The 27,977-nt window shown below is 45.2% G+C and overlaps 1 protein-coding gene across 1 annotated transcript in view; it reads right to left on the bottom strand.

Moving 5' to 3' along the window:
* Positions 1-27,977, bottom strand: part of PIGF (phosphatidylinositol glycan anchor biosynthesis class F) — a 98,619-nt gene that overhangs the window by 24,515 nt on the left and 46,127 nt on the right. The window contains exon 5 of the mRNA XM_086927781.1: positions 27,565-27,673. Coding sequence (XP_086783907.1) covers positions 27,565-27,673 — 109 coding nt within the window. The remainder of the gene's footprint in view (positions 1-27,564; positions 27,674-27,977) is intronic.

The raw sequence follows: 27,977 nt of genomic DNA, 5'->3' as shown, positions 1-27,977 counted from the left end.
CTCCCTCCCGTTCAGCATCAGAGGTCTCCCCTCCATGACACTATTCAGGAAAGCCATTAAAACCTGGCTGTTCACGGATTAATCATTTCTGCCTGGTTTCCCGGTCTGCTAGCGCCAAGACACTTCTGGGTAATCGTGCGCTGTATAAATTTATAACATAACATAACAAGAACGCTACACAAACGCCTTCGATCGATTGCTGTCCCCGAGAAGAATAATATTGGAGCGATGCTGCAAACCCCATGCATTAGGTGCCCTTCGAGGATCACAGACATATGTAAGTCTGGATAAGTGGCTATAATGACTGTTAAGAGCACCGACATGGGTTTAACATTCTGAGCCTTAGCGATAACAAGGGGGGACTTCCTGTAAATTGCTGAACTAGGTTTTCAGATGTATGCAGCCCGACACCCTAGCTCATGGAATCAACCATAGCCAACTCGGTACAGAAGCAAGGCCTTCACAGGAGGCAGCAACTAACACCAAATGTCAGAAAGATGAGGCTATTTGCACAAATCTACACCTGCGGCAGATGTGGCATAGCAGTGTTTTTCTCTGGCGTGTGCGAGTACAGATTTCCAACACGCTTGTCCCGATTAACAAACAAGCACACGGAATGCAGCTGCAGCGTCCCGCGCATGGTGCGCGAGCGCTCGTGGGAAATCGGACACATAACAGAGGATCGTTTTTCCCTCGTTTCTGTGCCCCTTTTGCCTTCTGTTCCACTCGTTTTTTGTGCCTTTTTGCCTTCTGTGCCACTCGTTTTACCCTCGATTTTTGTGCCCCTTTGCCTTCTGTTACCTTTGTTGTCCCTCGCTGCTGCGTCCCCTGGGGCCGCGCCCCCCTGACTACCCACTGCCCATTCGCTGCCCCCGCCTCCCAGCTGCTCCTCCCTCCCACCTCCCCATATATGCCAGCTGCTGCGCGGCCGTGCCACTGGCACGCCTGGGGCGAGCCAGTCTGCGCCCGTCCGAGCCTGGACCGCGCCTAGCGCCAGAACCCCTGGCCCCCGCACTGACAACCGCCGCCACTACGACCCCAGCACTCTGCACGCTCTCAACTCCGGACGGAGCCACACCTCCTTCAAGGCCGCCCCGAAAAGCACACACAGCCCCTTCACCTGCCGGAAATGCAGCTACACCAGCCTCAGACCCGACGAACCACCCGCCAAGAAAGACCCCAACCACCTCCGATGCATAATACTGAACACCCGCTCCGCACGCAAGCATGCCGTCGAGCTCTGGGACCTGCTCGACACTGAACTTTCACCTTGAGAACAACAACTCCACAACCCTGATCGATAACCTTGCCAACCTCGGATTGAAGCAACTCGTCACAACGCCCACCCACTCCGCCGGCCACACGCTCAACCCAGTTTTCTCCTCAAGCCCGTACGTCTCCATCAGCCACACCACCGAACTCCTCTGGACCGACCACCGCTGCATCCACTTCGCCTTCCAGAAACCCACCACCCCCAACAGATCCCCCGCCACTGCTGGAGCAAAATCACGGAAGACCAACTACACGCAAACCTCGCTCTCCGCCCACCCAATGAACCCTCCAACACCGACGATGCTGCCCACAGCCTCAGACGCTGGATCGAGGACTGCGCCAACACCCTCGCCTAGCTGAAGAAACCCCCCCACAGAGACACCAGCAAGAGGGCCAGCATGTTCACCCCAGAACTCCTAGCCTCCAAGCAAGCCTGCCGGAAACTAGATAAGAAATGGCACAGTGAACAAACTCCGGACAGCCACACAGCACACAAGGACGCCATCCGCAACCACTACCACCTCATCAGGGCGGCCAAGAGGACCTCCTTCAAAGACCACCTTAACAACAATGCACACAATAGCAAGGAGCTCTTCAACATCGTGAAGGAACTCTCCAACCCCAGCTCCAACACCAACGACATCCCGCCGTCGCAAGCCCTGTGCGACTCCTCCGCCACCTTCTTCCCCCGCAAGATAGCAGACATCCACGACAGCCTTAACACCCAGACAGCAACACAACAGACCCTCCATACACCTTCGACCACGACCCCCTGCTAGCCTGGGCCAGCATGAGCATCGATGACACCATCAAGACGATGCGCTCAATCCACTCTGGCTCTCCATCGGACCCATTCCCGCACCACGTCTTCAACAGAGCAAGCAGCACCATCGCACCCCACCTGCGCAACGTCATCAATCCCTCCCTCAAGACCGCGACCTTCGCAGAGATCTGAAAACACCCAGATATCAACGCCCTACTCCTAAGGTAGACCCAAGAGACCTCAAGAACTTCCGGCCCATCTCTTTGCTCCCCTTCCCAGCCAAGGTCATTGAGAAAACCGTCAACAAACAGCTAACCCGATACCTCGAAGAAAACATAATCCTTGACCCTTCCCAGTCAGGTTCCGCAGCAACCACATCACCAAAACGGCCCTCATTGCCGCCACCGACATCAGGACCCTGCTGGACAGCGGCAAGACCGCAGCACTCATCCTCCTAGACCTCTCTGCCGCCTACTACAACGTCTGCCACCGCACACTATGCGCACGCCGCAGGGATCCGAGACAAGGCTCAGGATTGGACCACCTCCTTCCTCTCCTGCAGAACCCAGCGCGTCCGCTTCCCCCCATTCCGTTCCAAAGTCTCCGAGATCATCTGTGGCGTACTCCAGGGACCCTCCCTCAGCCCAACGCTGTTCAACATTTACGTGGCCCCGCTCGCACACGTAGCCCAACAGCACGACCTCAACATAATCTCCTACGCGGACGACACTCAGCTGACCCTCTCCCTCACCAAGGACCCCATCACAGCCAAAGCCAACCTCCACGAAGGAATGAAGGCCGTCGCCGACTGGATGAAGACCAGCCGTCTGAAGCTGAACTCTGACAATAAGGAGGTCCTAATCCTCGGCTCCAACCGTTCAGCCTGGGACGACTCCTGGTAGCCGACGGCACTGGGGTCAGCCCCGACACCCACCGACACACACGCAACCTGGGAATCCTCCTCGACTCAATGCTCTCAATGACCAAGCAAGTCAACACTGTCTCCTCCTCCTGCTGCTTCAACACCCTCCGCATGCTCCGCAAGATCTACAGATAGATCCCGACAGATACAAGAAAGACAGTCAGCCAGGCCCTCGTCCGCAGCAGACTCGACTACGGAAACACCCTTTACGCGGGAGCACCGACCAAGCTCAACAAACGACTGCAACACATCCAAAACGCCTCGGCACAACTGATCCCCGACGCACCGCGCCACGGCCACATCACCCCCCACCTGAGAAACCTGCACTGGCTCCCCGTCAACTAGAGGATATTCGTCAAGATTCTCACCCACGCATAAAAGGCACTCCACAAGACTGGCCCAGCCTACCTCAACAGACGGCTCTTCTTCTACATCCCCAACCGCCAGCTATGCTCTGCCGACCTCTCACTCGCCACCGTCGCGCGCATCCGAAGAATAACCACCGGTGGGAGATCCTTCTCCCACCTCGCCGCCAAGACATGGAACACCCTCTCACTGAGCCTACGACAGACCCAAGACCTGCTGACCTTCAGGAGGATACTCAAGACCTGGCTGTTCGATCAGTAGCGCCTCCCCCCCTCCCCCCCAGAGCCTTGAGACCCTTGCGGGTATGTAGTGCGCTTTACAAATGATTATTGATTGATTGATTGATGGCACACTGCGCGCCTGCTGCTCGTAACCGCAAGCTGTAGGCCGTGGGCGGATACATTTCCTGGGAAAGGTGGGACATGCACCCACCTTTGCCCAATTGCATGCTGTCTTTTTAGAAAGACGCGCGCAAAGCCCAATAGAAAAATGCTACAAAAAAAGTCCAGAGAGATTCCAATAGGTCGTTTTCCTAGAGCAGTGCATGCACGCTGCGCTAGGCTCAACCCAAAAATGTAGAGCCACTGTTTGTGTACACTTTCAACAGGTCACACTAGATATTCACCCTGGTCAAATTATTTAAATAATACACTGCACACTCTATATCTAGAAGCATTATGGGAGTCGTCAATTTCAGAAAGATATGTTAAACTGCTGGTCAAAAAAAAGAGCTGAAGTGTTTATCTGTTGAAAGGGACATTGAGGATCTGAACACACACACAAAGAAAATTTGATTACATTGTGGGGAGCTTCTCCGAAAAGAAATGATCTTTCTTGTCCTTTGTCCAAAACAATGAGACACCGCTTAATCCACATCCGCTTCCCATTCACTCCTCCAGTGGAATTTAGACCTACATGCACAGCGTTAAAGGCGGTCCTAAATTCTGTCACCGCAGAGGATAAAACTAGAAACACTCACATACATTGGTTGTCTTTGCTCAACACTTTTAGAGGAACAAGACAAATGGCTTAGGTCACTCTTCATCAAAATGGGGTGTCAACCGTGCGATGATTGTTTTGAGATTCACAATGAGCGGGGAAGATCCCTAAAAGATTACAAATCTAGTTAAATTTATGGACAGAGCTTTGTTACAACAAAGGGGTAGAGAGCATGGTATAAATCAAATTGTTTTGTAAGCCCCTCTTGCCCTGATTGATCTGGACATTTGGCATTTGATGTGGAAATACGACTTTTTTTAAAAAAACTATTTAATCTTGTATGCTTTATTGGCTTTAACTAATAGTATTTTTTTTATTGGACTGAGATGAAAATATTGTATGGTTTTCATTACCTTACAACAAATTATTATTTACTTAACTAGATACAGGATTCTCATTTTTAATCTAGATGCCTATGGCTAGTGGTACTGCGATCCTAATATCCATGAAGGCGAGGCTTCTGATGGAATAACAATCAATCAAAACCAAAGCTAGGCTAAGAACATGCCCAGGGTAGCAATAAGAAGGACTGGGTCAAATGCTTGTCTACCAGACAAATCTTAGAACCAAATCATGGAAAATGCATCAGACAAAATATGGCAGGAGATAAATCTAAGATTGAAAGAATAAAATATCTCAAGAAAGAATATAAATCTCTCGTGATTGGAGCTAAGAAAACTACCCAAACAAAGTATTGGTCGCAAATATTTGAAGCATGCAGATCAAGGAACTTCAAGCAATTCTGGGGGCTGATTAACCAATTAGGAAATACTAACTGTACTGGATAAACAAAATAGAAACAAAAACAATTGGATGTAGTTCCTACAGTAAATTTGACACAGAACAAGCTCAGTTTTGCACACCTGCCATAGGCCAAGTGAATAATTCTTATTTTTTTTTCCCCCAAGACCTTTATTATGTTTTCACAGACAAACACAGCATATAGCCTACAACCTCAGGGGCTGGCCCAGACATTCGTAATCATTCCTTACTACCTACAGTTTAGTGCACAGCCTCCTTGCCGACAATCAGAGGTCCGGCGGCGAGATACTATCCAGCATACACAGTAGTAATCAATGCAACCTAAGAATAAGTCAGGTCTAGGGTTTTTAATTTTTAACTAGCATGCATTCTAGATTCCAGCTAGCAAACGTTCACATTGGATGGCACCGTGACCATAAGTTCGCCTCCGTTATTTCTGCATATATCCCCCAGTGACAGCACAAAAATCGATGACATTTCAATTGCAGGACCTATAACCAATCTAAGAGGCTTACATTAGGATAGTCAGGATTTACGCCAGACGATACCAGGGAGCACTGAGTCCCGAATTCCTACAGCCTGCGCAGCGCTCTAAAGAAATCAAATCTCACCCTATAATAAGTCAGGATAAGAAAATGCATCACACAGAATACTCAAACCTCGTTGGACAATTGATGATACTTCAGTCCCAATGCACAAATGCTCCCAGATAACAACCTCTACTCGACAGGATAATAAAAGCATTGCCACCCGGAGACCCAGACATAGTCAGGACAAGTGATAATATCCTAAAGAATAAGGTGTTATCCAGAAACTGGTAACATCCCTTAGGGCACACTATTAGGCGATTCTTGCCTTCGCTGTTCAAAAAACCAAGGTGAAATGTTCAAATGCTCAAATTCGAAAAGGTTTTTAATCCATGGTGTGTAATTCAAATAAATGTTACATCACATTTTGAATCCAGTAAATGTAATCCACATAAACACTTGTAGCTCCAATTCATTTCGGACCCTAGTCCTTCGTCGGGGAGCATCTATGAAAGAACGACATAACCAAACCTTAGTTGTCAGTGCTAAGAGAAAATAAGTAACACAGGTCATATGGTGACCAAATTAATAAAAATTACCGCGTGTGAAGTTAGTGACTAAGTGCCGAGTAAAACCGAAATCAAGTGAAAGGCTGACGAGTGTGCATCATGTTTAAGTAAGGAGTCAGTTTCAAAAAGCTGAATCGGCATGCTGAAAAGTCCGTGATTGCGGAGATTAGTTGGAATAAACACATACTCATCAAGGCTTACCGGGTAGAGCGAAAGTGGATACACGCCAGGTTAGTGAGCTCCATAAAGCGGTTACCGCGGGAAACGCGGTAACCGCTTTATTTGAATTACACACCATGGATTAAAAACCTTTTCGAATTTGAGCATTTGAACATTTCACCTTGGTTTTTTGAACAGCGAAGGCAAGAATCGCCTAATAGTGTGCCCTAAGGGATGTTACCAGTTTCTGGATAACACCTTATACTTTATGAATTTACTCGTCCATGGGGCAGAGGACGACACCTGGGAGCACCTACCTCAACATATAAACTTAGTTTTCTAAAGACTATTCAACCAAAGCTGTGCACTGGTCTCTAAATCTAGATTGCTAATATCCTAAAGAAAACAAAATAAAAAGAACAAACAACATATACAAACAAACACCCATCCCCCCACCCTGCACCTCTGCCTGTAACCTACGCTACCCCCAAACTGCAGTGTGCCTGTCGCCCTAACTAATCTAAGAAAAAAAAACCCAAAGAAGGAAAATGGAGGAGGACACCAGGTCAGGCCCCCGGCCCGCCCCACCCCCGCCACATAAGTTCCCTGTGTCCACACAAATTACCGAGTTTTAATATCAAAATCATCCGATTAGTGGAATCATTATTCGCCAACTTGCCTTCCGTACCCCAGTAACATAAGTGAAAAGCCCGCACAGGCACCAGACGGAACAATCATGCAATTCTCAACCCAGACCCGCCCTATCTAGTGTATGGATGCGACCCGTTTCATTTACTGCAGCTGTAAGCAAGTCAAAGTACGGAACTGGATCAAGGAAGTCATTCTGGGGTCCGGCAGCATACAACAAAGCACTGTGAAGCCCATCACCACCGACATATCCGAGAGCCATCAGGAAACCCAGTTGTTGTCGCACGGTCGATAGCACAGGGTCTAGGAAAAATAAGAGAGACGTGTCCTGGCGCCACCGCAGCTCCTCGTCAGAGGTCGGAGGGGGGACAACACTGATTATTATTCCTGAAAACAATGCCTCCATCCGACCCTCTGGTTCCGCCATGGATACCGGGCGCCGCTCGTTATTGCTGTGTGCCTGGCTATCTTGGGCAAACAAGCAGCTTCTTACATACTCCCGCACCGTGAACTCCAGGGGATATTCGGCAGCCATCTGCCAGTCCGCATCATGTCCCACAGCCGCCGAAGACCCATCTACAGTAGTGAGGTTTGCCTTGCATAAACCTATCCCCGACACAACCACATCAAAGCCGCACTCCAGGGCTTTCATCTCCCGGCACATGAAGGAGTGTAGTTCCACAATAGCCACCATGATATCGCCCAACTTTATTTCCGTTTTCTCTCCCCCATTAGTGGCCCCCTTCGCGTCCGTCGGAGCTCCATCATAAGAGACAGATCTGTCCGGAGCATCAAATCGGATCATGGTGTTGTCTTCGGCGGATCGAGTCATGATCGTAGCCGGGCCCCCTTCAAACGCCATCGCATACATTACCGCTCGTAGTGTGGTACACACTCCGTTAGGCGGAAAAACGCCCCGTAGCTGCTATCGGCCAGCCGGTGAATAATCCCACAAAAGTTGGGACACAGCCGGCCGGTGTCGGGTGTTCTCCTCTTATTCAGGATATTTGCGATCGGCATGTGGGGTATCAAATCTGCGGGGCAGCCGACGGGGGGCCACTTCGGTCACAAGCAGAGCAGCATATTCTGGTTCTGCTACTGCCGCTGATTGAATGCGTGGTCTCCCATCCAATTCGGGAGGATCCCAACCTCGTCCGCCGGACCGGCACTTTCTCGTTCCTCACTGCCGTTTTTATTCAACTCGGGGCCGGCCACTCCAGTACCATAGATCCCGGTTTCAAATCAGGAGCCGGCCACAATCTTCGTGATGCCTTATCTCCGTCCACGCAGCAGGTAGGACACTCGGGGGTGCACCGATCGGCAGCATTTCCTCTCAGCCGTGCTGGAACATGGCAAGGGCGCAGGATAAATGCCAGGATATAGTGGCAGGAGAAGGAGGTCAGCGGAGCCGGGAGCCTAAGCGGCCATCTTGGACGCCAGCCTGGCTCCTCCTCCCAAGTGAATAAAATTAATAAATAAAAGAAATTATGCCATGAACAAATGACAAGCAAATCAACACCATCATCAGTAAAGGGAGGAAACAGAGCATCTGTGCTAATGGCCTCACAGCAGCAATCTACAACTCTAATCCAACTTTCTGGGCAAGGTGGTTCAACATGCTGTTTAACTAATGCATCCCTCTTCATGTCATCCCTGACTCCTAGTGAGGGTCGTTTAGCAAACCATGTATAAATACGATTCAGATCCTATATTCAAACACCTGGGTCAATATCAAGATTGGTAACCAAGGGACTGCCTCATGAAAAAGTCTTCTTTCCAATGTACTCAAACAGGGTTGCGTACTTGCATCTGTACTTTTTAATCTCTATATAGCAGACTTCACTAAATCCTTGGAAACAGATACTGTTGACGCCCCAAAATTTGGCCAAATACATCTCATTATCCTACAGTATGCAGATGACGCACTCTTTATGAGTTAAACTTCCATCAGTCTGCAATGACTACTGGACATTTTAAGATGATACTAAAAATAAATTAGAAATTAACCCGGTCAAAGCCAAACAAAAAAACAAAAAAAAAATATATATATATAAAGACAGTGGGCCCCTCAAGATCCAGGAAAAAAGGAGCCCAATACATAAATTCTCGTAAAGTTGAACTTGTCAACTCTTACAAATACATGGGCAATCGTGCAGCTTTCATCGATCATAAAGCCTCTTAACAAATAAAAGCTAATAAACTAATATAAGTGTTGAAACAACTATATGGAAAACTGCATGGCCCCTCGTTAGAACCGTTGCTGAAGAAATTAACAGCAAGGTAGATCCATTGCTAACACAGGGCATCCCAGTACTTCCAACGGGAATAACTCGCTTTTTAAAATCAGTGATTGCAAAGGTTTAAAGAAAAATCTTTCCCCACCCATGAATTCACCTCAGAGCCAGATTGGATCCGAAATCAGCATATGGTAAGAAAACTTACATTTGTTAATCTAATGCACAAAATAAAATCTGAAAATCAAGTTATGTTAAGTTGCTTTATATGGAAGGAAATTTCAAAACACCCCCTGTGCAGATCTAATCAATGGCTGGATCTTTTCACTTGCTCACTTAAACAACCAAGGCTACATGATCTATGGCAAACCATCCTAAGCCATAATCGCTTTAAAAAGGCTGCTAATAGCATGGAGAAAAAAGCATTGTTTCTAGAGGATAAAATGGTCTTTAGTTCCCGATCCCATGCTTGGTTTGTTATGAATTTAAATAAACTCTTATGCCCTCACCAATATCTAGGACAAGTATTCTCATTATTTTTAAAAAGGAGGCTTTTGCAGATTTGGTCTATTGCGGAGTCAATTTCAGCTCAATCCTGTAGATACCGTGGATATCATTATGAGACGTCAATACACTCAGTGCACATGTCCGGAGTTTAGAAAGGAGGGGATCTGCCTGCTAAAGCCAGTATTCAACAACTTTCAAATAAGAACTTGCCGACAGGCCATGATGATCAGCATGGTGTGTTCTAACATACTTCTCAGTTGTTGAGTTATTAAATTCTTTATGGCCATAGACAAACCAAAAAAGCTACTAGATTCACAATGAACCAATTAAACTGCCTAAACTTTTCTGGCACGTAAGGAAATCAATATACTGCAAGTGGCACTATAATGGTCTTTTACCTTCAAGACTAAATAAAGTTGTTTTAAGAATCTCTGATCTTATTGCTCTTGCACTGTAAACCTTTGCACTCTTTTACCGGGTCTGTTTTTTATGCAACTTGGAGTTAAGTAAAAGGTGTCCCAAGATAATTAAACATTACTGCACTCACTCTCCTTATTATGTATTTTCTATTATTCACATCTCGAGAAGCCTACAAAAGAGAATTTCCCCCAAAACCTAAGCTGTCCCAAGAGATTTGCACAGCATTGCACTTGCTATTATGCATTCTCTATTTTTCACATCTTGGGAAGTCTACAAAACACTATTAGCTCCAAAACAGCCGCTCTGCTTTTTGTTTATCTTTCTTTCCTAGTACTACTATGTCTTGCTTTTAAATGTGTATTGTTATGTTTGCTTTCATAAACTCTTGTTTATCTATTGTAAAGATTTTAAATAATTTAACAATAAAAACGTAATACAACTTCAAAACTTCAGAAAAAACATCACCAAAATTACTCAAAAGGTTTGGTGGCAATCATGCCCCAGAAAGGCAAATTCATCACCTCATCTGCTGGTTTCAGTAAGTATTAAGTGAAGGAAAAGGTTCTTGTTATCGAAATTTAACAATAAAGTTAGTGGCATTGCTTCCAATTATGATTCTAAGGCTATGAAGCAACCTGTTGGTTATCAAAACCTTCCAACCCAGAAACTGACATAGTTCTATAGACAATTTACAGTGCTAGTTGAGTGAAAAGTTAAAATGGCCAACAGAGAGCGGATAAGGCAAAATCATCTATGAGCTAAGAAAAGAACAGGAAGATGCTTGAAGAATCTACCACTGGTATCTAGTAGTGGAATAAAGACAACCCAAAGATGCGAAATATGTTAAAAGGAAAAATCCTACCTACGTATGGCTAAATACAAAGCATAGTATGCAGATGAATTTGAAACTGTTGACCGAGATGGAAAGGGATGGGTTTAATTCTTAGTTCTAAATGAAGATAAATACTGAAAAGTATAGAGGTATAAAAACATTGATTACAGAGCATCAACTAAACATATACTAGTTTTGTATTATTACTGCATGCAATTTAAGCTTACTTTACAAAACTAAGATTATAAAACCAATGCTGATCATTATTCCAATACGCTGTGCACTGATTGTCTAATAATGGAAGAGATTCTCCTATTCCATGCAACAAGGAATTTCGGACTGGATTTGAACTGGAGGATGCGTGGGCATCTCCTTCCTTCAATTAAAGTTAATTTATCTCCCTCCTTTCTCCTGCTCTTTATATTCACTCTACTTATCCTCCTATCCTTCATCAATATTTCAGGTGTATTAGTCATCGCTTTCAACATCCTGCAACTCTCCTTGAACACTTTAGGATGTCATGGTTTGGCTGCCCAAAATGCCCCTTCTTTGCCTCGCTTCCTGTCCACACTTACCAAAAAGGTGTTCCTTCTTCCCAGGAGTGTATGCTCATCCTTCCCGCTTATCCCCCTCATACAGATCCTAAGAAACACAAAGGATGATCCCCGTGGCCACAAAGTGAGGACCATCATGTTAGGAAAGAACTGTATTCTGCTTAGGTTGAGGGATACTCACATTATCATTCTCCTGCCAAAATATGTGCACAATGGACCGCCACATCTTCCAAAAAGAGCACTGCAAATGTGGCACTGATATTGGGTGCTAGTGATTTGGAACAATGTCTGTAGCTGAAATTAATGTACTCCAGAGGTCATCTATTTAAGTAAATTCCTTCTGCAGTCACTGGCGTCTGTTGGGTGGCTTCCAGAAAATAATAAATAAAATGGTAAATAACCACATTTGGAAGAGTAAGTGAATTAGAATTTCACATAGGCAGATGATGTTCCATCCAGGAGAGGAAGGTGGGGTATCAGGTGTTGTATGTTACTTATCAGCATCACAACTCCGGTTTATCGCACAATGGTGCCAGAGGGAAATTTAAAACATCAAATACATTACTGCTAATAGCGGATGGTACCCTGCAGAGCAAGAACTAACCGCCAGAGGGTATTTATTGCTCCCCATTTGCAACAGTAATTGAAGTGATATTGGGCTGAGACAGCCAGCAGAAGAAATTAATCCTATTTCCTTTCCTCTAATGCTTCCAATCAAGACTAACCATAACCTCAATCTAACCTTGAGGGCCAGGGGATTCCTGAGTTAGAATGAAAAAGTTCTACTAAGATATCTGCTTGAGAAGAGATCCATAAAATAATGTTAGCAGTTGAATAAAATGTTCCAGCTATCTTATTCTGAGAGGTTCAGATATCACCAACTCCAGATTTGGATTTGTCAATGCAGAAGTGACTTGCACTCTAACACGTTTTCAGAAGTGGATGCAGACGAAGGACCAAAATAGGCGACTAACTTATGATTGTCACAAAGTACTTATTCAATCCACTGGTTAACTGAAGAGAGGTTATCAAAAGGCTTGGGGAAGTGATTTGGGGGACTTCTTCTGAGGGTGCAGAGTTGCAGGCAATTGCCACAAGCAACTGCCATATAGTGTGTTGGGACAGAAACAACATAAAAACTGGTCAAAGCAAACAGGACACCAAAATTCCAGTATTGATTATGAATCACATGGTTTTTCTGAAGTGTCCAAAGTATTCATGATAGAACCACTGCCTCGTAACATTTTGAGAAAATATAGTATTTTAAATCCTTGACAACAGTCAGCCTGTTGTGTTCCCTTATGATCAGATCTAATGGCTGAAATCTGACAGAATCTTCCTCTAATGTTAAGTACATTTTCACCCATATTAAATTAATCACCTGAATCATACGCATTAAGGGGCCGATTAGGATGGCGGACGGATTGCCTCCGCCGGCCAGGCGGAGGCAATCCGTCCGCCATCCTCACAGAAAATAACCCCCGCCACATTAGGATGGCTGGGGGGTCCGCGGCGGACGGGAAGACCATCCTCCGCTTTTACGCCGGTCGCCTTCGCGACCGGCGAAAAAGTGCATACATATGGTGGCAGTGTCTGCGAGACACCGCCAGCCACATTACGATGTCCTATGCCTTTCCACATTGCAGCCGTGGAAAGGCATACAGTCTTTGCTTTGGGGGCCCATTGCGGTCCCCCGGGGTGAAGGGGGGCGGGGGGTGCACATGGGGGGTACCTATGGTACCCCCCTGCGTTTCAAAGTACAACATGGCAGGCACCGCGCGGTGCCAGTCATGTTGTGCTTTGAAACACACAACATGCATTTTTAGCATTGGGGCAGGCGGTACTATCCGCACCGCCCGCCGCAATGTTAAAAATGCAGGACGCACCCGCCACTGTAGCGGGTGCATCCTGATTCGAGGCACGGGACCTCCGCCCCTGTGGCTGACGGTCCCTTCCTCCGACAGGAAAGTCCGTCCGCCATCCTAATCGACCCCTAAGTTTGTTATGGAATAGGAGATCCTTGAGGGTAAAGGCTTCATCAGCACCTTTTGCAACCTAAAACTTCAAAAGCACTAACTGAAGTGACTTCATCCTGTGGTGACAGAAGATATCTAAACAACTGTATAATTCAAGACAAATGAGGGTGACTAAATAGCAATGATGTCTCCTCTGGTTTACTTTTGTACATATTAGCAACACCAAAGTGGATAACTATGGTAATTTGCAGTGCACATTAGTGCTGATCCACAAAAATTAGTTTGTATTTTTTTCCCCATTATTTTCAGCGACTTCTCATACTTGCCATTGTACACAAGCCCACCGTTTCCCCCCAGCAACCCTTTCTATCAGCTAACAAGTCTCCCTTGATCTCTCCTCCATGGCGGACAACATGTGTCCACAACACAAGTTAAGTTTCTTTGATAGGTCCTTTACTCAGGTACATTTTATATCTGATAAGCTTTGTTTTCTCAGTAACACCCCCCTCATCGTTCTCCGGTTTTCTCTTTGCATCACATAGTGGCAGCTGATGGAGATAAAGAGTGGTGGGTGGATGGAGACGGGAAGGGGTGATATGGGGGAGGGTGTGTTAATAATAATAAAAAAATAATAAACAACTTACCTGGTGCTGCCAGATGCCTCGTGCTCCTCTGCTTCCATTTCCTGGCATCACAGACTGCCCATCCAATCCTGCGCTGTTCTCAAGCACGAGAGCAGTGTGGGGATTGGCCTGAGCAGGCTGGCTTAATGCTTGCTCAGGCACAGGGAGTCTGTGCTGTTTCTCCAACCCAGCTGTGCAATACAGCTAGGTTGGAGAAACCTAAGTGGGCATGCCATTTTGGCTGGCCTAAAACAGCCGGCCAACTCAGAAGTGCACATACCACTCCTCCCATGGACAGGACCCACCCCTACCTGCACATGCTGGCTCAGCCAGCAGCTCCAGAATTAAATTATAAAATATAATTTTATTTTTCAGCTCTTGGCCCTGAGTTAGTAGGGCAACAGTCCTCCGCCATTGGGGACGAGCCGCCGCTGGCTTATAATCTGTTCATTTCTGTTAAACCCTTATTTGGTACACTTGTGGCACTCTTATTAAGTCTACAGCTTGGTGAACGGCGTAGCCTTATTACTGAATACAGGGTCATGATTTTGTTTTATCTTATCTTTTGGGCTCCTATCCTTAATTAGCATATTCATTTGACTTTTTTTTCAGAAATTCAAATGAATTACTTCTTGGATTAAGAACACCTAGCCAAAATGCACTAGGACTTAGAGTGGAATGTAAAATAAGGAATTAACAATGTACACTGTACAAGCTTGTATTTTCATTTCATAAAGCTTTATTCGGAACATTTAAAAAGCATGTCCATAAAAGCACATACAGTTGCAATTGCAAATACAAACAATATATTGAAATACATATTTCATTAAAGAAAACACATAATACGAAATATCCAGTGGAGGATGGAATAAATAATTAAAAGTATTTACATATTTTAAAAACACATACTTTTCCATAGCTTTAAGTATAAAAGTAGCAGTAAAAAAGCATATGTCCGGATGATTCAAATTAAAAAGCAGTCTCATAGCATCCGTAGTAGTTCTAACTCCAAATCTGTTTAGCATAGGCTTCAAGTAGAATTTCCGTAATTCCCTATACAATTCGCATGTTACAAGAAAGTGCTTAGTGCTCTGTTCCGTTTTGTTATCACATTTACATGGGCCAATAGGGCGCGTTTTAATGTTAGGGCACGCAACAAGATAATGTACTATACCCATCCTCATTCTGGTTAGTACAAACTGATGCGAAACTCTAGTAACTTGTGACAGATACGGACTAAATCCATTAAATTCATTCATGCTATTGTACAGTACACATGTGGATAACCTAGAATCCTCCAGAGAATGCCTTTTGTCACAGTAATTCATAAAAGTTGTTTTCATGATTGATTTGGAGATATCCGAGACACTGTACGGATCATTAATCACATTGGTCCCGAAAATCTTTTGAGAACATTCAATAATATATTTAATCCAAGGGATCCTTAAGTGCTGGTCTAATAAAAGACAATCCTTGATGATTGCTCTGTTCAATGAGGTACCTTCGCTAAGCCAAATTGAGCGCCATAATAATAGGGGCCTTAACATGGTCATATCAGTTAGGGTGTAGATCCCCGTCTCCTTATGAACCAAAGAGTTGGAGGTAGACTTGGGCAAACACAGGAGCCTTTTCAGGAAGATATTTTCTTCTACCTGAAGGCTCCTCGGAGGTGACACACCCCAGATGCCAGCCCCATAAAGCGCCGCAGAAAGACATCTTGATTGGTAAATTTTTAACATGTCTTTAATACGTCTATTCCCCAGCTTCTTGGCAAACAAGAAGACCCCGTTGGCACTCCTGATCATCTTTGTTCTGATAACTTTGTGTTCAGTGGCCCAGCTCCCATTATTAGAAAAAGTAATTCCCAAATAGCAGAAATGTTCAACTTTTTTAACCGATTCACCATCGATTAAATAGTGGGTTTTACCTTTAGTTTTACTTTTTCCCAGTACACACTCCATTACATATGTTTTAGACTTATTGATCACCAGTTTCCTGCTTTGGATAAATTGTACAAAACGGTCAATCAAACGTTGAAGACCCAGGGGAGTCCTAGACAGTAACACTGCGTCATCCGCATAGAGTAGTACAGGTATATTAAAATTATTTACTCTAGGGGCATCCGCAGCGACTGTCTGCAGGACAGAATCAACTTCATTTATGAAGAGTAAAAAGCAGGGGCGCTAAAACGCACCCCTGTCTAATACCTCTTCCTATCCTAAACTTGGTCGTACATTCCCCATTAGGTCCATAACGGACACTGGTGCGGAGCTTTTCGTACAAGCGGGCAAGGAAATATATAATGCCTTCTGGTGCCCCCATTTCTAATAATTTGACCCATAAAATAGCGTGGTCTACCAAATCAAAAGCGCTGCTTAGGTCAGCGAAACATAAATAAAGCGACCCTTTTTTGGCCTGGGTGTATTTCCCTACCAAAAGCTCTAAATTCAGGCACTGTTCAATGGTACCACGGCCTTTTCTAAAACCAAATTGGCAATTACTTAAAACCTCATTGGTTTCAGCCCACTCCTCTAGTCTTACTAGGAGGACCCAACTCATAATTTTAATAGATGAGTCCAGTAAGGATATTGGTCGGTAATTTTTTGCATCCCCCCGGTCACCTTTTTTATAGATGGGGATGATTATTGATTCTTCCCAGGTAGACGGTATTTTGCAACAGATGGCTGCGTTAAAGATTTTGGTCAACACTGGGCCCCAAATCTCCGGTGCAGTCTTATATACGTCTATGGGGACGCCATCCGGACCCTGGGCTTTTCCTCCTTTACTGGTGCTTATACTAGCCATGAATTCATCTATAGTAATACTTAGGGCAAAGATGGGCCAGCCTTCTTCATGGGAATTAGTTGTATTACTAGAATCAAAAATATCAGAAAAATGTAGGATCCAGGATTCCATGCTCACATTAGATGTGAGTTCTGGCACCTTATCATCTTTTAGGAATGGGCTATTCACCGTGGACCAGAACAGGGTACAGTTATTCGTATCCGCTGCTTGGCTAAGGTTATCCCACGCTTCCTGTTGTAACTCAGCTTTTCTGCGTTTAAGGGTCAGATTATATCCCTGTCTAAGTTGAACCACCAGATTCTTATCCCTTGGTTTAGCTGCTAAAGCCTCTTTAAGATCAATCCGGGCAATAGAACAAGCATGGTCAAACCAGCCCCTTTGACATCTTTTCTTGGACCCAGCCTCTATAGTAAACTTCTTGTTGATGGTGGAATTAATTCTGTTAAAGTGGTCAATACTGTCAGTTGAGGTGTCATCCTGTTCTAGTATTGCCGTGATTTCCCTCAGACAACTAGAAATGAGGAATCAGATGTTATATCCGCCTTTTCTCCCTTCCACCTCAATCTAAACCCATTGGATCTATGGGGTTCTATATTAACAATGTTACCCTGTTCACAAGCATAGACATTGTTCCAAAAAGTTAATTCGGTAACCAAACAGTTATGATCACTTAACATAATATCAATCACCTTAGGCGTGGGGCATAACGGAGCAAGGGTTGATGACATGCAAATAAAATCGATGATGGTATTAGCGCCTCTTCCTTTAAAAGTTGGAACATTTTCACCCACATCATTTTTAACATTGTCCATAATTTCCATATCATACTGTATCAAAAAGTTGTTCAGAGTTTCCCCATAGGTATGATGAGGGAAATGGACATCAGCCTCCCCTAGACGGTTATACACACCACAAACCTTCTGAGAAGATAGTGGGCACATAGAAACATTAAAATCCCCCACAAAAATAAATTCAAATACACCATTAAAATTCTTCACAAGGTAATTCAATGTCTTGTCTAATTCATTAATTGCAACATGTCTTGTGCCATCAAATATATTATTATAAAAATTAATCAGAAGTATATTTCTGCCAGCTTCACATGTAAGCCATAGAATTTGTGAATGAGCCCCCACATTAACAAACTTTTTCACTGTGATGGGTAATTTAACTGAAATCAACACCAGCAACCCTCCTTTAGCTCTACCATGGGTTGAAGGTACTGCTGGAAGCTCATATGATACAAAACCATCGATGCCATTAAAGTTTTTGCACCAGGTTTCCTGAAGACAAAGAATACTGAATAGATGCATAAAGTCCTTCCATCCCAACATGTCCTCCTTAGCCGCTATCCGGCAATATTCCAGCTGACAATGTGACAAATTACCTTCTCACTCTCTTGGCTAATAATAGGCTGTTCAACACTGAATATGGGCATGTTACTTTCTGAATTAAAAAGCTCTATATTAGGTATTAAGTTTGAGACATCACCCCCTATCGGCATACAGTCTAAGCTCACATCGTCACCCAATACATCTGTAGACAGAATTACTTCTTCATCAAAAGTACTATTTACAGTATCCCGTAACGGGTCAATCTCATGTCAATCGTTTTGGTCTAAGTAACTCAGGGACTGAAACCTGTTCTGTGTAGGGACCTGGTAGACCATTCCACTATCAAACAAAGGCGTACTACCAAAAGATACAAATGGGTTGGGGGTATGTATTAACGAGTTATTCCCCCCTAACATAGTATTCCCCATTTGCATAGGTGGAGTAAATAAGCCATTTTGTAAACCAGGGTAGAAGTTAGGTATCGCAGGTCTATTTACTAGAGATGGATAGGTAAAATTACTCATTACCCTCTCCTTACAACTGGTTGGAGGTTGCCTGCTTAGATGGTTATAAAAGTAGCCCAGTGGTCTAGCGACTACTTCTGTCTCTGACTGCGTTATTGCGGCGGCTCTGAGTAAGACAGTCGCAACATGTTGCGGGTGCTTAAAATTAATAAATCACACAATCCCCCCCACAAGTTTTTTTGGTGTTACCAATCCAGTTGACTCTTCTGATAGAGATGATTTGGTCAGAGTAGCCAACTGGATAGCCACAATGTCGATTTAACCAGGAAATTGTTTTATTCCTCAAAGTCTCCGCCGTCTCGTAATCATTTGGGGGCTGGGTTAAGATTGGGACGTTGGTTAAAACCACAACGTAGGGTACACAATCAGGTGGAAGATCAACTGGACGCCTGCATGACCGTATGGGTACCCCATTGGACCCCCCTGTGGCGTCTGAAGGTGCTGATACCACTGGTGCCGGTGCTGTCTTAGGGGCTGGTAATGCAGGTCTATCATTATGTGTAGTACCCGACGTAGAACTTGTCGCCCCAACATTTGGTTGCCTTGAAGAACTACCCACCTCCTGGGTCACAGTAGGTGACAATACAGTTGACTCTTTAGGGGGGTGTTTCCTGGTGTTAGTGGGGGGGGCACTTTTGTGGGGACAGTAGCTGTGCATGCTGGCTTTTTGATATGCAATATAGACTTTTCCAGTTTATCAGTGTGCTGGTCCACCGCGCCCCTTAATCTAGCTACTTCTGCCTGTAGGTCTCCTATTTTGTTTAACAAAGGCTCTACCACCATATTAAATTTACTGTAGATAGTACTCAATAATAGGTCAATTTGGTCAGGCTTGATAGAAACAAATTTATCTTGACCCCCAGATCCTATTTCCTCAGTAAGCTCCATATGAGTGGTGTCTTTTTTTTTTATACAAGTATCCCACATTTACATTTTTTACTCTTTCTAGTGATATGGCTACCTCGCTTAGGAGCCGTTTTCCTACAGGCTCGCATAAACTTGGTAGCCCTACCAGATTGCTGAGGAGTCCCCCCAGACTTAACACATGTTTCATCGTCCCCCCTTATCGAATTATCTGGGACCATAGTTAGATCAACATTTATACAATTTATACTATTATTGTCAAGCTCCGCTACAGCGTCCGTCTCACTAATACTAATATCCGGATTATTACAGTTGTTAGAATCAGCAGACTGGATCAGTGGTAGGTCAGAAACAGTACTTTTCCCCAGTGATTTCCTTCTGTCACTGTTGATCCTAGAGACTACTTTCAATAAATAGTTATCTGGTAGGGTACTTTGGACTGACATATTTGGGGTTACTCAATAAATGTTAGTTTTAAAACGGATGGGAGAAAGCAGACTTTCCTCAATACCACTCCTGCAGGTACTCACAGTTCGAACCAAGGGGGGTGGCCCTGCCTCTTCTGGCCCCTGACGGCCACAGACGGCCCCGCCCTTGTCCCGGGCTTCTCCCGGTCGCTCCCGCGCGCGACTCGCGGGGCGAGACGGGGTGTCAGGCTTTAACTGGCGCCTCCGGGCGCTCTTTGCGCGTCACGGGCGCGCTGCAGGCACAGGGCGTGCGGGGGAGTGTAGTCCGGTTACACAGGACGCCTCCCGGCGTGTTGTCGTCCCGCCGTTTCCCTCACGGCAAAGCCCGTCGGCCAGAAATACAGGTAAGCTGCTGGTGTTCCCCCACTAGGCTCCCGGGGGGTCAGGCTTTAACTGGCGCCTCCGGGCGCTCTTTGCGCGTCACGGGCGCGCTGCAGGCACAGGGCGTGCTGGGGAGTGTAGTCCGGTTACACAGGACGCCTCCCGGCGTGTTGTCGTCCCGCCGTTTCCCTCACGGCAAAGCCCGTCGGCCAGAAATACAGGTAAGCTGCTGGTGTTCCCCCACTAGGCTCCCGGGGGGTCAGGCTTTAACTGGCGCCTCCGGGCGCTCTTTGCGCGTCACGGGCGCGCTGCAGGCACAGGGCGTGCTGGGGAGTGTAGTCCGGTTACACAGGACGCCTCCCGGCGTGTTGTCGTCCCGCCGTTTCCCTCACGGCAAAGCCCGTCGGCCAGAAATACAGGTAAGCTGCTGGTGTTCTCTCCATGGACAGGACCCACCCCTACCTGCACATGCTGGCTCAGCCAGCAGCTCCAGAATTAAATTATAAAATATAATTTTATTTTTCAGCTCTTGGCCCTGAGTTAGTAGGGCAACAGTCCTCCACCATTGGAGACGAGCCGCCGCTGGCTTATAATCTGTTCATTTCTGTTAAACCCTTATTTGGTACACTTGTGGCACTCTTATTAAGTCTACAGCTTGGTGAACGGCGTAGCCTTATTACTGAATACAGGGTCATGATTTTGTTTTATCTTATCTTTTGGGCTCCTATCCTTAATTAGCATATTCATTTGACTTTTTTTTCAGAAATTCAAATGAATTACTTCTTGGATTAAGAACACCTAGCCAAAATGCACTAGGACTTAGAGTGGAATGTAAAATAAGGAATTAACAATGTACACTGTACAAGCTTGTATTTTCAATTATTAATTAAAATTGCTTTTATGCAAAAATTCAACTTGGGACAGAGCATTTTGTTCAAATCTTCGATGAAACACACATTGTACATATGAAATAGCAAATCACACCACTGGTAGTGCATAGGGGGACTACACTATGGAGGCAGCGAATGAGAATATATTTTTTATGCATCCTTGGACAGATGGCACACCCTAGCTGAATGCCACTAACAGACTTAAATTTGGGATAGACGACCACTACTGCTTGGCTTACTGTCATAGCACAATAGTGCATCTGAGAACCCGCTATGTCTCGTTAAGCACATTTAAACATTTCCAAAATTACTTACCTGTGAAATGAAGAATCGCAATTCAAATGTATCAAAACTTACTATCAATGTAAATACTCCTGATGTACTGCATGTGATGTGAAGACTCCCAATTTAAACCTGCAAAGTAAAGGGACCCTACCATGGCAATATCTATTTTTTCCCAGTACATCTGGGAGAGTGAGAAGAGTGGAGGGGTGAAGGGGTATTGTGGTAATTCAGAACCTTAGATGAAGGTACTAAAAATGCACATTGACTGAGTATAAATTGACAATTTCCAGCAACGGAGGATAACATAGCAATCAATAGCTAAGTAAATCAGCTGGTCTTCTAAATACTAAGGACTAGAACAGAAGGCCACAAATGCTGAGACTCTTTGCAGGTCCTCTCAGTGGGGTTCACAGCAGACTGTGGAGAATGGGGTAACATTCTTTAACAGACCAGCATGAAGAAACATTGGGGCAATCCCATTCCTTGCTAGATTAGGTCTCTGATAAGTCAAAGGGGAAGATCTGCCTACAGAGCGTCTGAAACCAAGACACCAAAACAAAGGGTGAAAAGCTAAAGGACGGTCAGAAGAAACCAAGAAGGGTTCGCGATAGTGCTAAAGAAATCCTCCCAAGAAACATTTATAAGAAAAGATTTATGCTAGAGAAAGTGGCAACTGAATTTGGGATCTGAATGCCTTTACACAGACTAAACAAAGGCTGCATGTATTTATAAAGGATATACATCTTATAGAAAGAGGTCATCAACAAAATCATTTGTTTGGTGGTAAACAAGCAGCATGTGAATGCCTTGCAGTTTGTTAGAGGGAAAGCACAGAAGCTTATGACTGACTTGCTCTGCAAGGGAAAGAGAGGGCAAAGTAGCATAATTAATATGCTCAAAGAAACAGAAAGAATTACTTGCTCTTGGTACATGAGCACACTGCTGACTAACCATGTTAAGCTAATCTGAGAAGTGAATGTGGCGAGCCATCGAAGTGCTAACCAAAATGCCAATGTTGAGTGCAAAACAGCTTGCCGCAAAAGACCTACTGACATCTGGAACACAAGCATGTGAGGGTGGAGATTGAAAAACACAGCTAAGGATAGGCGACCTACATCACCTCTTGGATGGTTACTAGCAATGCTACCACTACTACCCATTATGAACTATAGATCTGGTTCTTTCGGTGGAATCAGAGGCACTGATGAAGGTTAACAGATAACTCTAGAAAGAAATCTTACAGTACTGCGCATTCACTGAACAATGAATTGCCTTCTATTAGATGTAGGGCCATATGTATGAAGCTGTTATGCGATCGCAAACACCGCGAATCACAAAAAAAAGCCTTTGCAATCGCAATATCGCCTCCCCATGTAAGAAGAGGATCCATCGCGTAAATATGGGAATCTCAAATTTATCTTTTTACCAATTCTGCGATTCAAGGATTCTGCGAATAAATATGCGAACCTGCAATCTGTGAGACGTTATTTGCGATTATCACAAATAACCTTCTCGCAATTTGCTAATTCGCAAAACGATATGCATTAAAAAAAATAGTAAATTGCGATTTTGAGAAATTCGCTATTTTGCTCATCGCAATTACCATCAACGCAGAGCAGGTGGCAACCAGGTGTAACCGTTAAAAACTGGCACACAATGTTACAGGGTGTTCCACAATGGCTGGGCTGTATGTGATAGCCAGGCTATTAATCGGTGCTGCTGCACAGAGAAGGAGACACCAGGAAAGGATCTTCAGAGCGCGCATTGCACTGTTCCAGCAGACAGAGGAGACCCATGTGAACTACAGGCTGGATGCAGACAGCATCCTGGACTTAATAGAGGAGCTCAAAACCATACTAGAACACCCCACACGCAGGACACACACCATTCCCACCCATGTACAGGTCCTGTGCTCACTGCACGTACTGGCATCAGGGAGTTTTCAGGGGGTGATAGCCACAGCATGAGGGGTCTCACAGAGTGCACTGTCGCGCTTCTTCCACGTTTTCCTTGATGCATTGGTACAGAGGATGCATCACCACGCCCAATTCCCCAGCAAAAAACAGGCACTAGATCGGACCAAACAGGAATTCTACCAGATAGCCCAATTCCTCCACGTAAACGGCTGCATAGATGGGACCCATGTCGCACTATCCCCACCCTCACAGAATGAATATGTGTTCAGCAACCACAAGTCCTATCATTCCCTGAACATATAGGTAGTGTGCAATGCCAAACGTATCATCACTAATATAGTTGCAAAGTACCCAGGCAGCACACACGACTCATTCATCTTTCGCCACAGTGGAATAAACCGCCAACTCACAGCTGGCGAGTTTGGTGAGGGCTACCTGCTAGGTAAATGCATAGCTTCCAAACACACAATCAGTAAAGGCCAGGAGTGTCTGGACAGTGTGTAACATAATTCTTGTCACCCTGCAGGTGACAGTGCGTATGCTGTACATGACTACATCCTGACTCAGTACCTGAATCCAGCCACTGCATGGGAGCGGAGGTACAACAGCGCCAACAGAGTCACACGGTGTACCATTGAGAGAACATTTGAAATCCTTAAGAGCGGTTTCCGCTGCCTCCATAAGAGTGGAGGAGCGCTACAGTAAAGCCCTGAGACATGCGGCAAAATCGTGGTCGCCTGTGCCATGTTACACAACATCACTACCAAGAAAGTTACCCCAGTGGAGCTCACAGATACAGAGCCATTAGATGAGGAGGGACCAGCTCCACGTCGCAGAACAGCAGGTGGTGCTGGGTGGTTGCCAGGTGGCTGCCGGGCGCCAGAGACGAGATGAGATCACACAGAAATATTTCTAGGTAAGTAATGAGGACACAATGCTATAGATTGGTGCTGAGCGGTGTTATTTATTTCCTTTGGTGCAGGAATGTAACAGTCACACAGCCTGACTTTATTACAATTGCTTGCACATGTTCGTGCCACAGTGCAAGAATGGCCGTTATCCACTCAGTCAAGGTGCAATGTGTTGCTTCACCCATTGTCACTTGCCCCTGAACTCACTTCACCTCCTGCGAGCACGTCCTGTTGCCCCTCACTCAGGGTGCCCACTGCCCTCCTTGAATCATCAGCTAGTTTAGCCTGCTGCGCACTCTGGCGTCTGTCCGCTGGAATTGGTGGAGTGATGCTGCTCCTGCGGGACTGCTCATCAGTGTCCAAGCTGCTCAGAGGTCCTATGCCTCTTGTGGCAGATGCCCACATCTGGTCCACGGCATGTGTGACCAGCACCAGGCCCCTGGCCACATCCTGGCAGCAATGGGCCATTTCATTCTGCATACTCACATACCGACGTTGCAGTCGACAGACGATTAACAGCTCTTGTGTATAAGTCCAGCCGGCTTTTGAGACGCTGTCTCTCCCTGCGCCTGGCTGCCTGGTCTCTCCTTATCTCTCTGCACAGTCCTTCCAGTGCACCCGTCATGCCCATTACACCATCCTGCATCACAGTCATGTTATGATTATGTGCCGCAAACTGGATTGACTTTGTTGCCTTAGCTTGCAGGCGCTGGACTTTGAGCATGCTGCCTTCAAGCCTGGAGAAAACAAAGGCTTCGCCGACAGAAGCACTGCTGGTGGACGGCCATGCCCTGCGTTTCGACCCACTTCCTTCATCGGGATGAACGGGAGTCTGTGATGTGTGATGACCTGCACTCTGGCTCTGGACTTGCTGTGCCTCACCTGCTGTGTCTGTTGGCCCTGCCTCCAGCAGAGGTAGAGGTGGCACTATGATGCGCCGTCTGCCAGGCACAGGGATTTCTAGTCTGACTTCACCCTGCTCCTCCTGCCCTACCTCGTCCTCATTTTCGGATGTGTTGTTCCCTTCTGCAATGGATTCCTGTGTTTCAGGGCATGCTGTGAATGTAAATGCACACATTAATTTTGTCTCCTGCCTCGCAGTGTTAATCAAATACAGTTGACATACTTTGAGTTACATGAGTACTATCTGTCTGTTTCTTGCCTTTCCTGGATGACTTTTGGTGAATGTGACTACATCTCCCATTATGCATTGCAGGGTGTGCTTGTTCACGTGCTGGAGTTGCAATCATGTTTGGTTTCTGGGGGTTTCCTGTTAGTGTGTTGGGGATGTATCAGGGGGGTTATGGCATGCATCTTACCTTGTCTGGGTGTTCGGAGTTGTCCAGGGCTGAAGGGTGCCCTCCACCAACTCCTCCAGAGGTGTTGAATCACTTGCAGTGGACGTCCCACCACCTGTCTTTTTTGCCTCAGCCATTCTTGATGCCACCTTCTACTTGGATCTTTGCTGCATGTCATACCACCTTTTCCTGAGGTCTTCAACACTGTGGTGGGTGACGCTGATGGCATTGACTTTCTCTTGTATGTCAGTCCATATCTTCCTTTTGCCTGCCTCTGGGACACGTAGGGATTTTTTCCCAAACAGGAGCTCATGACTAATGGACATTTCCTGGATGAGGACCTCCAGCTCCCTTCCACTGAATTTCTGTTTCCTCTTTCTGATATTTTCCTCCTGCTGCTTCTCTGCTCCCTGGGATTCCATTTATCCCTCTCACAGTTGCAGAGCACAAGTGTCTCAGCTCTCCTCACAGCCTCTTACTCAGCTTCTGGCAATCAGGTGCAGCATGGGCAGACACACTTCCTGGTTGTGATGTCATCATTCTGCACCTGAATTGCAGATTCTCAGATTTGTGAATTCGCAAATAAGGAATTGCATATTAGGTATTCGCATTAATATTCTATGAATTTTTGGGAATCGATAACATTTTGCGATATTTTCTATACATCGGAATTTGCGATTCTCAAAATGTGATTCACGAAAAATCGCATTCTGAGAATCGCAAAAACAGATTTTGCTACATATGGTCCGTAGTCTTTCCCATCAATTAACCTCTTCAGCGCGGCGTGAATTTTCGCGCTGTGCTGAAGGTTCTATTGAGCGGGCGGGGCCAGGACGGAGTGGTTCCGTCATTAGCACAGCTCAACCGGCGCTCATGACGGAACTACTCCGTCATGAGCACCGAAGGGGTTAAATTAACTGGACTAAATAGCAAAGACAAAAGTTTGAAAGAAAGGACAAGAACACTGTGTACAGGACAACATGAAGAAATCTGACACCCCTAAGTCAAATCTTTTCATCACATTAGGGAAATAAAGGATAATTAACTTCAAAGCCCTACCTTGCAATAGCTAATGGGGAAATCTCAGTTCAGTGTCAGAACCCCGACCCCGATCATGTCTAGTAATGTATGAAAGCAGATACCATATTTAGCAAAGCCTTCCGAGTTGCAGAGGTACTCACCTGCCCTTCTGATATCAGTAAAGAATTGATAGGAGGATTTCAAGCCAGTTGTGCCTATGAAAATGGCACAACATATGAAGGAGAAGGTTTATGGGGTTTGAGAAAACATATGCATATTGAACTCTTGAGTTTATGGTATGTCCTATCTAGAGGTTGAGGGATTGATACATTCGTGAAAGATGGATAAATAAGATTATGAAGAAAATGCACAAAAACACAATCTGCCTGAGAAAGAAAAGCTATATGAGCAGATCACTGAAAAACATAAGATACAGATCAGTTGCTATAATGTTGTGAAAATAGTATGGATGCCAAACTACTGGTGTTATTTTTCTTTCTTTTAAGTCTATGGCCTTTTAATAAAAAAAGGAGCCTGCAATCCATAAATACGAATAAGAGTGAGAGGTGTTTATGCTGGTGATGCATTACAGCGACATGGAGTGAATTAAGTCTCCAGCTCACGATAAACAAAAGAAATAGGATAGGAAGACCTGAGCCAGGAAGCGGGCATAAACAATAACCTAAGACTTGCTGTGAAAAAAACCCATTGCATTTTATGTATTTCATGAGATTCCATGCGTGGTACGAAGGCGTGTACAAATATATGCATCTTTAGACAGTAAAAGAAAACTAACCTGCCAAGGTCTATCCCAATCCAAGGGAATAGGAAAAGCTCCGAACCATGCCCCTACAACACTGCAAACTGTAGTGATCTGTAAACTACTGTCCCAGATTGACATTGCTCTGTAAAATAAGAACAGATAACACAAAGAGATCATTGCTAAGCAAGCGTGAACAGTTTAAACTAAACTCTTAAAATTATATAGAAAAGCAAAGTATTACAACTGTAACTGCAAATATATTTTATAAGAAGGACAAATTATGCGCTTTGATTACTTGTGTGCTCCTGGTCTAGCACCCAAAGAAAGGTCCTCCCATTAGTCAGATGAGATCAAAGCAATTTACTCTTTCCTCCCCAGGTCATCCTTCTACTCGCTCCCAGGAGGCTGCATATTCTCCCATAATGTTCCTGCTAGGTCAGTCTCTC

Source organism: Lissotriton vulgaris, chromosome 6 (genome assembly GCF_964263255.1).
Source record: "Lissotriton vulgaris chromosome 6, aLisVul1.2, whole genome shotgun sequence".
NCBI lineage: Eukaryota > Metazoa > Chordata > Amphibia > Caudata > Salamandridae > Lissotriton > Lissotriton vulgaris.
Note: the sequence above shows the minus strand (reverse complement) of the source record. Positions and strands in the feature narration are given on the sequence as shown.